Below are 16,078 nucleotides of genomic sequence, written 5' to 3' on the forward strand. Positions count from 1 at the left end.
AGCTCATTTGGTTTTAGGGGAAGGAGAGAGGAGTTTGGCCGGATTGTAAACAACTTATACTAATCATGCATCTTTCTAAATAATTTTTTTTAAAAATAATATTTATAACAACGCTTCAAAGTGTTGCTATCTAATCATGCATCATTTTAAATATTTTTTTTAAAAAATAATTGTAATGATGCTTTAAAGCGTTGCTATTAAAAGCGACGCTTGTAAGCATCTCTAAATGCAGCGCCGGTAATTATCGACATTTTCTCTAAGCGTTGGCATTTTTTTTTCAATGCTCATATTGCCGACACTTTTGCAATGCTTTATAAAGCGTCGCTAATAAAACTAACGACACTTATAAGCATCGGTATACACAATAAAAAACGTCAACCGATTTTTTTGTAGTAGTTGTAGCATAGTTGAAGTGGACGAAGCCATTCATGAGTTCCTTGTGGGTGATTGAACATATCCTAATACCAACCTTATCTATATGATACATAACTTGGCTGTGTAAGGAATTTGAGGTTTTCTTCGCTATTTGTCAAAATTAATCATTTCATTGAGGGATGTAAGTCTTTTCCGAGACGTGCCATTTATGGGTGTACAAATTTTGTTTGTCAGTTGATCAGCCATGCATCTACTATGAATATGAAATAGAAGGGTAATTTTGTTCGCATAAAAAGTCAATAATTGAATCTGGTGTTATAAGTCTGGTCCCTAATAATTAAAAATTATTGCACGGTCGACGAACGATCAGGCGTTATTTTTTTTATAAAAAAAATCTTAGCCGTGAATATGGCACCTTTTCCACCGACTCTTGCATTGGTCGTTTCCTGTACATTATTCTACGCTAAAAAAAATCTTAGCCGTGAATACGGCGCCGTTTCCACCGACTCTTGCATTCGTCGTTTCCTGTACATTATTCTACGCAGAAGCGGACCTCCAGTGACTCATAGATGACGCAAATAATATAACCTCTTCCTGACGTCATGTCTCCCACGTCACTAGGCTTGGGTAAGCGCTCATGGAAGGAAGCGTACCAGAAAATAAAGACCCGAAATGAGGAGTTATAATGGGATCAGAAACATCATGATTACCATAAATTTGGCAATGGGCAGTGGCCGGCACCATGCGGGGAACGCCTGAGCTTTTTTAGCTCAAACCCAACAATTGGATTCAATCTTCGTGAGAAAACATGATTTCTGATGTTTGGATGGAGAGCAGTAAAAATATATGTTCACTCAGCGAGAAAAGGTGGCACATTATTATTACCATATCGACCGCTATTTATAGGGGACTCTAAGCCAGTTAGTCATCAGAAACGTAGTCATAGAGTTTAGGTTAATTTCCCCTAGGTTGTCTTCCTCCATGGCCACTGCTTATACCAAGCTTCTCCTAACTGACCTTGTTTCTTCCCACGTTAAACAAGTCCCCCACAATTACATCAGGCCTCTTTCCGACCGTCCCGACCTGCTCAACGTTGAGTCCAATGCAACGATTGCTCTCATAGATCTTCAAGGTCTCACCTGCGAGGATCGATCCCAGGTTGTTAGAGAAATTGGTTTGGCATGCCGGAATGACGGGTTCTTTCAGGTAGATCTCTGCAAATGGTGTTTGAAGCATCGGTTTTCCTTTAGTGCTTTCTCTTCTCTGAATCCGTGGTGCATGGATTTTGTAGGTTAAGAATCATGGCATCCCAAAGGATGTCGTTGATGGCATGCTACGTGTTGCGAAGGATTTCTTTCATTTGCCGGAGTCGGAAAGGTTGAAGAGCTACTCTCAGGATCCTACAAGAACGACCAGGCTATCGACCAGCTTCAATGTGAAGACCGAGAAAGTAAGCAGCTGGAGAGATTACTTAAGACTCCATTGCTACCCTCTCGAGGATTTTGCGCATGAGTGGCCCTCCAACCCTCCATGTTTTAGGTACGCAAAATCAAAGCTTCTACCATTCCCATCTATTTGAAGGTTAATATTACTTTTTGGTTTTTTGTTTATGTTGACATTGTGGTTTAAAATGAGATCCATTTTAGCAGTTTTAGAGAAATATAGGACGTTATATCTATCCATCCATCTATCTATATAGGTAGTATCTAGGTACTTAAATAACAGCTGTTATCTTATGATTATATCATTATAAGAACAATTTTTATACATTATACAGAGAAAATAACAACTGTTATTTTCCATTTGGTTACACCAGCTGAAATTATTTTTTGTTCAACAAATAGATCAAAAATAGTATTTTTATAGGTCAGTAGTTATTTGGGCAGATAATGGTGTTGCTCTTCCATTATATATTGATTGTTATTGTCTAACATAACGATGAGTAATGACTGCTATAACCATTATAATCCTTTTTTTTTTCTGACGAAGGTAACTACTATAATCTTGAAGTCAAATAATTGCATTCTAGAAGTGTTGGATAATAGTGACTGTCATAATTTTTGTAATACTTCATAAGCGTTTCAGCAACAATTCACCATGCATATATAATGGAATAATGCTAGCTGTTTTAGAGAACTCGGTTGAGCTAAAGAAGATTGGACAGCCCTCAATCAGTTCAGCTTTATTTATTAGGCAAAAAAAATGGCAGCTCCACTTTATCTCAAGTAAAAGAAGAAGAAGAAAGGAAGGAAGCTCATCCTCGACGAAAGTTAGGAAGACCCCTGCCAACGACAAAAAGACAAACAAAAAACTCAATAAATAAAAAAAAGTTCCAGTTGAAATCAGTAAAACATCACTTGAATGTTTGAATGCACAAGTTGTCTTGCAGGCAAGTTGTTGGTGAGTACTGCAAGAACGCGAGAGAGCTAGCCTTGAGACTGTTAGAAGCCATCTCCGAGAGCTTGGGGCTTGAAAGTGACTACATGGAGAAGGCACTGGGCAAGCAGGGACAACATATGGCAATAAACTACTACCCTCCGTGCCCCCAGCCGGAGCTGACCTACGGCCTGCCGGGCCACAAAGACCCCAACGCCATCACCATCCTTCTCCAAGATGGAGTCTCTGGTTTGCAGGTCCTCATCAGAAACGGCAAATGGGTGGCTGTCAACCCAGTCCCAGATACCTTGGTCATCAACATCGGTGACATGATACAGGTATATTTGGATTCTCTTGTTCCATTCATAAGTTAATGCTGGACTCCGTAGAATAGTAGCTGGTTACATATACATATATACCGGACGAGTCCTCGCCCACATCATTTTTTCGTGTTTTCCCCCCAAAATTCGCCTACTTTCTCGAGCTAGTTCAGGAAATGATTGGTGTGGTAGTTGGATTCATTTGGAGTACTATCTTATATTATTAAATCTAAGACTACCATCAAGCAAAAAAATATTACCATCGAAAAAACAAGAAGAAATTATTGTCTAAGGGCGCGTCGTTATCTTCAGCATAAAGAACTAGCTGCATCTAGGAGCTATTCCTGACACTGTTGTGATCTGGCTATCAGATTAATAGTGAATGGAACATGTATGTAGCACAAGGTGTCATAGTATGGCCTGCTATCATTTAGAAAAGAGCCAAGTTAAAATAATCTAAGCTATGGTGGATCGTGGTCAATTTCTGCAGTTGCTGCATCGGCATCAAATCCTCCTCTTTGGAACAACACCAGCATGCACATCAGGGATTCCTTTGGAGAGGATAATTTATTCGATACATATGTGCAAGAGCAGGGCAAACTGGACTGTGGCCCAATGGCTGCATCCCTGGCCCATGGGAGCAGGGGTTTCAAGTTTGAACTTTAGATGGTGTTATTTCCCAGTATTTGAGACTAAGATAATTCCAATAGGTGCTACCTTACTGTAAGATATTCTATACAAGAAAAGAAGAAAGTATATGGTTTGGAAATCGCGGACTCTTAATTTATGGCAAGGACTGCAGAAAAACAGAGTTGATGACTGTGCATAATTGTTTTATCCTTTTAAAACTAGGCTCTTATTCTTCTAGCTAGTTGGTCAGAATTACTTCTTGAAATATCTATTAATTAACTCCAACAGAAATTTGAGCAGAACGTACATGGTTTCGACATGGTTTTTAAAATACAGGAATGAAGTTTAGGTAAGTTCGGTTATGGGCTTGGTGCAATTTAAGTGTCAAGTTGGCTGCTGCTACATGTAGGAGTTGGATAATATCATATAGACTTATTCGACACAAAATTGTATGTTTATTTTTTCTGTAGGTTCTTAGCAATGATCGTTATAAAAGTGTGCTTCATCGTGTAATTGTGAATGATACAAGTGAGAGGATCTCTGTCCCTACTTTCTATTGCCCATCTCCAGATGCACTAATTAAACCAGCGGAAGCTATAGCTGATGAGGAGCATCCACCCATATATCGAAGCTTTACCTATGGGGACTACTATGAGAAGTTTTGGAAACGAGGGCTCCAATCTGCAAGTTGCCTTGATGTGTTTAAACTTTAAAGCCGCCTAGCAATTGTTGCTCCAAACTATCTAGTTTGCTTTAAATTATCTTGTTTAAAGTATGTATTATCGAGTAGCCTTATTTGGTTTTCTAAGCCGGAAAAATGGTTTCTATGTTGAAAGATCCTTATTCTTAACGTCAATAAGGTTCGGCCTTTTATGGTCTTTCACGCGGGCAAGCATCCGGTGGCCCGGCCCACGTTACGTGGAGCAGAAGCCCGTTAGTCGGGCCCGATCAAAAGAAAACTCCCTTGTCTCCACCAGTCTAGAGCAGAACTGAAGGAAACCAAGTAGAAACATCAACATAGTTAAAATATCCAGGCTGCGAACCCTTCATTAAGCCATGAGTGGGTCCACCACTCCACCGTCACCAGATTCCTGAACCATAAATGTGCCACTTCATGTATATAAAAAAAAAAAAGCGACGAAAAAATATCAGAAATTCTTAACATTTTGCAATAAAAAAACAATCAGTCAGAGCCTATGGGATGTGAAACAAGAGGAAATGTATACATATTTTTCTTATGGTATCCTTCTCGACTTGTCATGAGCCTTGATAAATGGCAACTATGGGCTTCCAAAGATATTTTTTGGTGGAGCAATGGAGAACTTTGGGTTGATCCCTTCTCATGATACAGTTTTGTTGTATAGAATATCGCTCTGAAGCTGCAAACAAGCAATGGGTGTCTTATGTTTCCTGCACTATGAACATAGACTTCAGCGAACTTTTAAATGACTCCATCCTCAAAACAAACTCCAAATAACTAAAGTGCAATTCTAATTATCATGAAATTCATGTGAGCCACATTGTATTCGATGCTGAAAAAATCCAATTGAGGGCCTGTTTGAATAATCCTGTGCGATCTAACAGGATTCATAAGAACACAGGCCAAGCAAGACTTCATTTCACAGTATTCACAGGATTTTTTTTTTTTTTTGTATACCCATAAACCAAGGATCTGCTGTGTATCTGAAATGTCATGCATATCAACTTGCATGTACGTGTTAGCGTGGACTTTCCAAAACAGATGCAGATGTCTGAGTGCAGTAGAAATCTGAAGAAAATTTGAAGGGAGCTGTTGGATTCACGAACGGATGACGGATCCGTTCGTTCCTTTTTTCCCTTTTTATTAACACAGGGGACCGCTTTAGATTGGTTGATTTCAATTTATGCAGGCCACCAATAAAAGCCCAAATGAAACACACGATGAGAACCCACTAATCAGCCACAGACAGCAAACCACTAATCAAAAACAACTTCTTTATACTTTAGATTACAACCTTTATGACAAGCTACGAGTCCTTAGTCTCTCTTGATTCTCTGAACTAAATTTTAAAAAAGATATCACATTAGTTGTGGTTCTCTTGATTATACAAGATTTTATAGATGTGATTGTTCTGGTGATGCTGCTGCATTTCGCGGGATAATGTTTGTCTATTTGGATCTCTAAAAACACTTGCAATAGTTGCCATTCTTGTGTATAAGTGGTGAAATCTTTCATCTTATCATTCTGATACACTGCTTCTTCTCCGATAAATCCATGGTAGGTGAGATTTCAATTGGTTATCACAATATCAAAAGGATAATCTAGTTAGGCATCTGCTTGCTGTTCACTGAAGCTTCCATGTACAGCATTTCACTTGACTTAATTCTACTTTTTTATAATTCTAAGTCCAAATCAGGATATCATCCATTCCTTTAGAGAAGATCATTGTGCTTCTTTATATTATTTTATAAGAGGAGAGTCTTCTCGGGGAGGGAAAGGGAGTAGGGGTGGGCGATGGCGCAAAAGAAGTCGAGTGGGGAGAGGAGGCGGCTCGTGATCTTGGGTCGGAGCCCCACAATTTGTGCCATTTTGCACCGCATCCCAACCCCATAGCGACGACAATGTCTGGCCTCCTCACTTCCTCCTACTCTTCCTAATAAAATTAGAAAAGACATAACACAGGAACAACAACAAATGCTCAATTTATTGATATTTTTTTAACAAATTATAATAGAAATAATACATGAAGCATAATTACAAGTTACAAATTAAAAATTACAGTAGAAATAGAAGCATCCCTCAGCCTTCATCTTCATCTTCATCTTTATCTTGGTCTTCAAATGCTAGCTCCTTGAAAACCCAGCTGCCAGCGAGATCAAAAATGAATTAAAACCCAAAAAGAGGACAACCTGAGAGCGAGAAGATTTAGAGTTGCAAAAAGGCGAGAAGAAAATTCGAGAAGCTGAGAGCGAAGAATGATTTAAGAATTTGGTTGTATACTTTTTCAGCAGCTCAGATCTCGACCTTGAGCTTCACGATATGGAAGAGCGAGCAAAGATCTAACTCGTCTATGCAAAAAAAAAAAAAAAAGATCCAACTCGTCTCCCTCAAACATGATGAGTTTAATCTCCACAATATCCCCAGTCTTGATGTCTGGCACTAGCCTTTCCTTCTCAGCAGCCTCGACTGCTCTCTTGTTCACTAGTTTGCATCAAAAAGAAATGAAAAAAAAAAATCTACACATCAATCCACACTCTCCCATAGCAAAAATTTTTAACCATATAATTTATGAAAAACAGAGCACCTTAAAAGAATTTACCCCCATGATATCTTCAAGCTTGATTTTAGGTTTCCTCCTCAACTTCACCTCGGTTTCGCCATCAGAGACCTTCGACTCTTCCTTCACCTCCGACTGGTTTGCTAGGGTTTCCCCTTCCTCCACTGCCACCTCCTCCGCATCTCCCGCCGCAGCCACCTCTCCCTCGGAGCTCGATTTTGCGACCAGCACTGCGGGTTCCCGGCTCCAACTAGGTAGAACACGGGGACCTAAGGGAGGGCGGCGGTGGAAGGGGAGGGGGAGGCGCACAAAATGGAGAGAGGGAGAGCATGAAGGGGGAGAGGGCTAGAGTATGGTTCTTGATTTGAAGCTCGGTGGGGGGATTTGGGGGGAGAGGGCTAGCCGATCAAGTTGGGTGAAGGAGGGGCTTGCAAGATGATGGCGGCTGGGTGAAGGGGTTAGGGATTGCGAGAGAGAGAGAGAGAGAGAGAGAAAGGGATTGGGGAGGGGTGATCCCGCGATTGTTCTCCAACGATGCTTTAGAAAGCGTCGTCTTAGTCTATTATTAGGCCTCCAACGATGCTTTTTAAAGCATCGTTTTTCGGAGAGATTAGCCCAGAGGTGATTAGGCCTCTGACGACGCTTTATAAAACGTTGTCTTGGAAAAAAATTAGGCTAGGGATGATTAGGCCTCCGACGATGTTTTCAAAAGCGCGCATTAGTACACTAAGGCTTCTGACGATGCCTTCTAAAGCGTCGTCTTAGTTTGAGAGGGCTTTCGGCGACACTTTTAAACGTCGTCTAATCTTGATTTCTTCCGACACTACTAAAAAGCGTCGGTAAATTTTGGCGGGGTACCCAAATTGCCGACGCTTCTTTCTTGCATCGACAGAAAATAGTCAGGAAAACCCATTCTTGTTGTGGTGTCCCCCGCCTTCTTCCACAACAAAGGCCACAGCTGTCGCCCAAGAAGAATCCCATCAATGGCTCGTCGGATAACCAAGACTTGGTCCCTGAGTTGGCCGGAATCTTTGTGGGGAGCGAAGGCTGAACCAGATCAGAAGCCCCTCTCAGATCCATCTCGCCCTACGCAACTCCTCCTCATGCTCTCCCCCTAGCTGCGCTTTCTCTGGAACAGGTTAAACTGGGGACAAGTCTATTCAGAAAGAGCCCCTTAACTTCAACAAAATTATGCTTCCTGCCATTCGAAGCAATGTGAAAACAACCTTAGAGTTCAAGAAAATTACGACAGTAGCCACGCCTATCACCCGCCATAGGTGGTATTGACTTGGGTTAAAGATGATCTTACCCTTTGGAGAACCATAAAAAATTTCAATATAAGATATTATTATATGGTATATCATATTATTGTTTACATTCTATATCAATAATCTAGCCGGCTGAATCAAGTTAGATGGAGCCCGAGCACATAAAAGTTGCATGTTCTTTGCTAAACTTGATAAGACTCGACCATGATAGATCTTACTAAATATGGAGGCATAAGTCGAAGAGGTAGAATTCAACCATAATATTGGTAGGCAGGACGAAAGATCGGACTTTAACTGTGAGCAGCCATAATGAGTGATTATGAGTCACAGGCTGAAGAAAGTTGGATCATGATCTATTTTGCAGTTATACTACATGTGGGATTATGGAAGCAAAACTCTGAAACCGCTAAGGATCATAGCAACATAAATAGTTACAAGAATCATTGGTTATATTCTAGTTATTGTACTACGTATAAATAAATGTAATTGTATTCTATGAAGGAGCTTTCGGCATCCAATATATCAATAGATTTTAATTTATTTTAGCTTTATGTTATCCTACACTTTATTTTTCGGAAGAATTTTACCTTTAGACTAGTGTTAACTTAGACTTCCTCCACCACAGTCTAAGCTACATATCCCAATCAATCTTTCTCGGATGATGATATGATGATGGTAATAAAAGTTCTTGAAAATCAAAGTATCTGAACCGACGCAACTCTCGAATCCTCCATTCGATTATCCTCTTTTCGACTATTCTAATATTGGGGGCATGTCTGCTCATTTTTCTACCAATCTTGTCATCATTGACTTGTTAAACAAACTTTCTGAAAATAATTATTATATTAACAATAATATGGATTTGGATGATAAACTTTCTAATTTTATAAGAATCACTTCTTTTTATCCACTAATTTCCGAGTTATATCTAAACAACATTGTTTATTCCCCCATCACCATTCAAATAGAAAAAAAAATAACTACAATTACAACACTGTATTTTTCAAATAAAAATAAAGATTTTACATCATTTTACACCCTGACGTGAAAGAGTAAAATATACTTTATTCTCCGTCCTGGAAGTTTTTAAAAGAGTTAAAAAGGACAGATAGTCGGATATCATTTTCAAGTACAGTGAGTGACTGGCATCGCAAGTGAATAGTGAAATTGGACCGGTCAAGAAACCGGTGATTTTAATAAATTTTATGTGAAAAAAAAAATCTGGATTCCAAAAATTTATCCAAGTAAGCCAATGTTTTTTAAGAAGCCGATGCAAGAAGTGCGAGCTAGCATCTGTACCATGACTTCAAATCAGCCAAACTTGTTGTGGACCGCACGTATGTCCTCGCCTGCGGTTCTCGTCACGGAATGCTGCTGCCCATCTGACCACCGAATAGCCCTTGGGTACCGCCCGCAGGCCATGTACTTTTTTTTTTTCTTCTTATTTCTTTCTCTCTCTTTATTTTTTTATTTTTTTACTTTTTTTAGCCCACGATTTATATACTTTTCATATGAATATATTCAAAAAAAAAATACCATACATCACATAGTATGCTAGGCGGCTCTCTTTTTTCGATCTATAGGCTTCTTTCAGAATTAATCGACCACATACGAAATCATCCAGTCCGCAGCTTTATTAATTTTTTTTAAATATTTTTAGCTTGAAACTCAACATCATCTTTCGTCATGATCCGAATATTTTGAAATAGAAGATAGCGCTCATCTATCCGCGCTCATCTATTCTATCAATGTCTTCAAATTTCAGCCACTCACCGTGGCCAAATTACTCCTTAGAAGGACCGCTCTTGGTGAGCAAATCACATCATACCAGGGCGATTCATTAATTGAGATGCGGCTCCCCGTCCTCATCATGAGCAGAGGAGCGTCCCAAGGCCATGTGCGCTTGTGGGCGCAGCTCCTCTTAGTCGTAACCTACGGTCCAGCGAAGCAGAAGGTGAAGGCTCTTATCACAAATAACAATAAGAATATATAATAAAATAAAATAACAGGAGGTAAAAATTAATGACTCTAATTACTGCAAGAAAGAGGAGGGCTTGTTTCTTATTTAGATGAGGTACCGCTGCTCTAGAGAATAAAAGCAGCAAAAAACCAATGAAGACAGACAAATCCAAATTTTACTAGGCTGGTGGTAGATATTTATACGCCAGTAAGTAAGTCATGCTTGACTCAGCTTCTGAACCGAACTAGCTTCAGAGTTAAAATTTAGATTTGGATCTTAACACATTCGCATTGTCAACATGTTAGGTCACATTTTTTATTAGGACTCGTCAAGCTATGCTGGATGGGTTCCATACCTTTCAACTCAAACCACTGGAACACCAATGACATTTTCATCAATCATAATGTAAGGAAGTTATGCATTATGTTTGCTAGAGTCTTTTGCATATACTATGCATATACTAGGAGCATGCTTTTTTATTTTTCTTTTAATCATTGGGTCCGCGCAAGGAGAGAAAGTGGCATGGCGGAGGCATTTATAATTTTCTTTTTTTCTCTCATGTATTATATGGTATAGCTGGAAAAATTAATACGATGGAAGCTTACAGAAGTGCGAGATTTTGGATTTTTCTAATAACATGCAGCCCCCAACTTCAAGCTTTAGTGCCATTTGGTTGAAGCCATTCTTAAAGCCTTTCTTATTGTATATTAGTAGATATTAGCAGATGGTGGATATGGAGAAGGCTCTAATGCATCAAATTGACTATGCTAGACTCAAAATTTTCTAAATGATTTGCATTACTTGGTACAAGGTGATGCTTGGGAAGTATTTGAGACGACTTTGTTACTTTTATGCCTCAATTTTCTTTTCTTGTATGGAGCATCTGACCTCTTTCATCCTACTTACAATAAATAAACAAATACATAACTATGACTATTTGGTAGGTAACGTATTGTACTAACATTTCTGCTATTCATGTAAATCAGATAATATTTAATCTTTATATCAACTAGGAAATAAGATTATTCAGTGATAATAATTTAACAAAAAACTGTTATTCTTCCTTTATTGACCATTATTTGTATTATAATAATAAATAATGATTATCATAATAGTATTTTATATGAAAATAATTTAAAAGTAAACATTTCCTCAGAAATAACAGCTGTTAGGGTAGCATTTTCTAGGAGAATAAGGAGAGCATAAGATATAGAATAAGTTTTATGCACATAGAATTTTGGAAGACACATATTAAAAGGAAATAATGTAGAATCAAGCTTGCTTATGATAAGTATAATTATTTTAGTGGAAAATTATTATAAACCATGCCTAGCACAAGAATGTCTTTTGCATCAACCTTATTATTTTCATGTGGATAAATAAAAAGGCCTTTAATTTGTATTACACCCTAGCTATAAATATTGCTTATTACGTATTATCCTTCAAAAATGACCACTGCATATATAACTCTGAAATTTCTTTGCAAAATTTGCAACGATGCACAAAATAATATTTAGTTTATATTGTAAAAAGCTATATTTTTGCATAATTTTTGAGGAGCGGTGATATAAAGGGTAATAAAGTAGTTTTCCAAAAAAAAAAAAAGAGAGATAACTTCAAAAATATGCATGCAAAAAAGTAGTTTTAAAGAATAAATGCCTAAAAAAAAAATTGTAGGGATGCATGCAAAAAGTCCTAAAATGGCTTTTCTTCAAAGATTAATATAATATTTGCAGTCAATAAATAAACTTATGACGTAACTACTTCGATAGATATAATGTTATTTCTATTTTTTTCTGCAGCCCATAATTATTTAAAACAACTAATAAATATTTTTGAAGCCGAAGTATTGCATCACCCGAGGCCGAACCTCGCATCGAAGGCCATGGAAGCAAAAAAAACGCAGAAAAGACACAGTCCGGATCCTCTCCGGTCCGCGCCGTTGAAAAGAAGAAGGCAGGTTTAATTGTTCCATCGAAGTCAGCTGACAGCCTTCCAAGCTGTTGGACCGTCGGATTCCTGTCAGATGCTTTCCGTAAGGAGGACGGAATCCTGCAAGGTCAAACTTCCGGACAGCTTCAGCTAAAAAAAGGTACGCTTGTACCCACCATCCCACAGCCAAGGGGACAGCTTAGAAATGAGTAGTTATTACTTCTTTTTTCTCCTTTTTTTTTTTTTTTTTTTTTTTTTCTTTTCCCCTCGAGGAAACGCGCTCCTCTTCCGGACAAAAATCATACGAGGAGACTTGTCCATCTTTTCACCTCCCTTCTCCCATCACACACAAATTTATCTTTCAACGGAGAGGATGATGGTAGTAAAACCCGTCCGCCATAAGTGAGCTGGGTACCACCAAGATAGTAGTCTGATGGTAAGGAGGCGATAATTCCGTTCTAGTTGTCCGGGTTCGAAACGCACGGACGTCGATTAAATTAGGGGATTGAATGCCCCACGTCCGGCTAGCTTGTTAGCGATTATGCTTTCCTTCCACTTGTACCAAGATGGCACTAGGGTGACATACCCATACGTGAGGCGGTGAACCCAGTGGGGTGAGCCCACGGATCGGAGAAGGCACGCGAAACCTGCGACCTGTATCGAACATTTCCTAGTGGAAGGGGGGCCCAGTAATGGGGCTGCTACGTGGGTGTGCTGGTCCCTCCCCTCCCCTCCTATTATTTACCAAAAATAAGTGAGCTGGGTTGAATGTAATAGACATAGTTCTTGAACCCGAGCAACATTTTATTAGAGACAGTAAAAAAATTAAAAATATTATAAATAAATTTATATTATTTTATTAGCTTAAATTTTTGGAACAAATGGTGATTTCAACCTAGTATCAGAGCAGAGATGCGGAATTTAAACCCTGTCTCCGCACTTTTTGACTCCATTATTAAAAATTTCGCATGTTGGGATTATTCATTAAAAAAAAATGGCCCACATGTGAGAAGGACTGTAAAAGAATATAAAATATATAAATAAATCCACTTCATTCTATTAGCTTGAGCTTTTGAAGTAAGTGGTGATTTCAACAGAGACAATGATGAAACTTAATAAATTTGTTAAGAACGCTTGTTCTATTCTCCACTGAAAGTATTAATTTTGGTAGCAGATTTTATCGGAGAGATCGAAGATGTCCGATCACCCGCTTCTAGATGACATTCGAAGGTTACTGAGAAAGTGCGATGCCTACCAGGTTATGCATATATTCCGAAAGATGAATCGAACTGCTGATTGCATCGCCTCTTTTACTACTCACTATTCTGAAAATATTTTTGGACCCATTTTATATATGTTCCTCCACCTCTGTATAGTATTTTGTTTCTTGACTCTAATGGCAATGCTCACGTAAGACTAGTGTGAGCTGCCGGTATTAAAAAAAAATTAGTTTATAATGATAATTAAAAATTGCCATGAATAGATCATACTTATTATCTCACCAAATATAATTGAATGATGTGGTGATTTTTTTTTTTTTTCCTTCCTTTCTAGTTGCGTTGCCAAACAAAAAAAAATTCGTGCATGACAATATTCATTGCTTTGAAATTTATAACAAGGTAAATAGGTGTACGCCGTAGAGTTCATTCCATCACCTTTCGCGCGTTTTACCGCGACGCTTTACCGCAGTTTTGGAGGGCGGTAAAAGATATGGCCGGAGCGCACCGAGGACAGGCAGGCCTCGGGAATATGTATTCCGCGGTCAAAAGGAGGACAACTACGATCGACTGAAAAGAAGGACAAGGAAGCAGGACGCAGAGAGGAACGGAGAACGAGGGGATGGAGAGCGTACGTGTTGCTCGTCTATCTAGTTCATTTCAAAGTTAAAAAGCCCAAGGGAGAGCTGTCCAAAATTTTGCATACATCCCTCGAACCAAATGATCCTTCTCCTGCGAATGTTTACCAGCTTCTTCCAAGATTCCCTGTCCATGTGCAATCTTATGCGATTCTTAGAGTATGACTTCTCACTACAACTTGCTAATCAAAATCAATGTATTCTTAAGAGCCATGCACAAGGAACCATGGCTATAAAATGTAAAAGGTATATTGGACAAGGTGCATTAATTGTCACATCTCGCCTCGGAGGGACCGTGCCTTAAAAGGTGCATCTATAACTGTTTCGATTTGAATAATTTATTTCAAATAGGTCTTCTTTCCCTTTCCCGAGACCAAGACTATGTTATATGGGTGAAACAGATATTAATGAAATATTTTCCAAACATAGCACATGTTTCTCTCTCTCATAAGTCGTCTTGTCCATGTATCTCCATATGATATACGTGGCAATTTGATTGAACTGATTAATGGCCACCGATATTTTGAATAAAGCAGTTATGCTTGATAGATAATTTACGACTCTTCAAAAGACCATATCTAAATATTCTCGGTTTACTTATGATTAAAAGCCATATGAACAAAAACGCCATCATTTACTTATGAGAAACAGATTTTTATCATATCTAAATATTCTCGGTTTTTCTGGCTCTAAGCTGCCCAATAAATTAAAATGGACTCTTATCAGCTGTGGGCACTCTAAATCCATCCAAGTTCAATCTATGGGATCCCCCTCCTGCATGTCCCTATATCTTCCACCTGGGCATTGTCCATGCGCGCACGACTCTCCGTGGGTGGCACTTTGTGAGGCCACAATCCTTTTAAGATAAAGATACGATGATTCTCTGTACTAGCGCTGACGTACCACAACGGGCAAGACTGGATAGCAGACCAAGTGAGGCCTTTTGGTAGGGCTTGCGTCACATCCAGTTTATCCCAAAAAAAAAAAAAAAAAAAAAGGGAAAACTTAGAGGCTAAACATGTATATAGAAAGACCAATAAAACTGTAGATTGAATAGCTTCATTTGTGATTGACCATTCTACTATTCTAGAGAAGCTATGGAGTTAGAGACATTTGTTGTATTTTGACTTTTTTAAACGTATTCATACTAAACGTGTATAAGTCATCCGTTGAAAAAAAAACAAGAAGAAGAAGAAACAAATATAAACGGTTAAAACTAAAAGGTTGATAGAATGAAATTTTCCTTCCCATATTGTTGGATCCTTCCGATTTCATCACAAAATATCTTGAGATATGTGCTTGAGCTAGACAGAATGAAATTTTTTTCCCCATCTAAAGATGGTAATTTATGATCTAACCATCAATCCGACCCATGAACGATCCACTTTAAGCAGATTTAGGTTTGACGTGGATATATTTGGGTTACAAACAGATCAACCTGTTTAGACCTATTTATTCAACGGGTTGGGTTCAGGTTTAGACTTTTAATCCGGTCAATTCATTTTGACCTGTTTAATAATTAGGTCAGATCATTACCCGACCGATTTAACCTATTTAAAACATGTTTAACTTTTTTAAAACCTACTTAATTTGTTTCTGACCTATTTAACCTGGCCCGCTTAACTTATTTAACCTATTTTAATTCATTTAATCTGTTAAAAATTGTTTAACCTAATTTTATCGTTTAATAAATAGATTATGTTGGTCGGATGGAGTTATTTGTTTAATAAATAGGTTGGATTCGGATCAAAAATTTTGATCTGTTTTAGTAAACAGATTGGCTTCGAGTTGATGAATTTTTGATCTGATCTCCATTCAGTCCGACTCATCTTAGACTCGACCCGATTTGATTGCCGCCCCTATAATCCCATCCCATCCCATCACGGAATGCTTTCAGGTTTGTTCTTGCTTCCCTACAGCTATTTGATTCCGTCTGGAAAAAAATACAGAACGTTCAAATGTTTTGAGCTATGTGCTCGCTTTCCATGTAAAGCCGTTTGAGTCTGTTTGGAAAAAAAACAAAGAAAAGAAATGTAAATCGTTCAGAATGTTTTGAGATATATAAATCGTGGAAAGAAGGGAATGCAATGGAAGGAGGCACGAAA

At 38.5% G+C, this 16,078-nt stretch overlaps 1 protein-coding gene and 1 long non-coding RNA gene across 2 annotated transcripts; one reads left to right on the forward strand and one right to left on the reverse strand.

Moving 5' to 3' along the window:
• The first annotated feature begins 1,140 nt into the window (after nucleotides 1–1,140).
• Nucleotides 1,141–4,523, forward strand: LOC103712790 (protein DMR6-LIKE OXYGENASE 1-like). The gene is made up of 4 exons (XM_008799413.3): nucleotides 1,141–1,581; nucleotides 1,667–1,914; nucleotides 2,765–3,089; nucleotides 4,172–4,523. The coding sequence occupies exons 1-4, from the start codon at nucleotides 1,357–1,359 to the stop codon at nucleotides 4,412–4,414; spliced, it is 1,041 nt and encodes a 346-aa protein (XP_008797635.1). The 5' UTR covers nucleotides 1,141–1,356; the 3' UTR covers nucleotides 4,415–4,523.
• Nucleotides 4,524–6,388: 1,865 nt separating this feature from the next.
• LOC113463075 lies at nucleotides 6,389–7,407 on the reverse strand. Its single transcript, XR_003386741.2, has 3 exons — nucleotides 7,001–7,407; nucleotides 6,682–6,882; nucleotides 6,389–6,544 (listed from the first exon to the last, which is right to left on the reverse strand). It is a non-coding gene; the product is annotated as an uncharacterized LOC113463075 (long non-coding RNA).
• Between the last annotated feature and the right edge of the window lie 8,671 nt (nucleotides 7,408–16,078).

This window comes from Phoenix dactylifera, chromosome 2 (genome assembly GCF_009389715.1).
Source record: "Phoenix dactylifera cultivar Barhee BC4 chromosome 2, palm_55x_up_171113_PBpolish2nd_filt_p, whole genome shotgun sequence".
Classification (NCBI taxonomy): domain Eukaryota; kingdom Viridiplantae; phylum Streptophyta; class Magnoliopsida; order Arecales; family Arecaceae; genus Phoenix; species Phoenix dactylifera.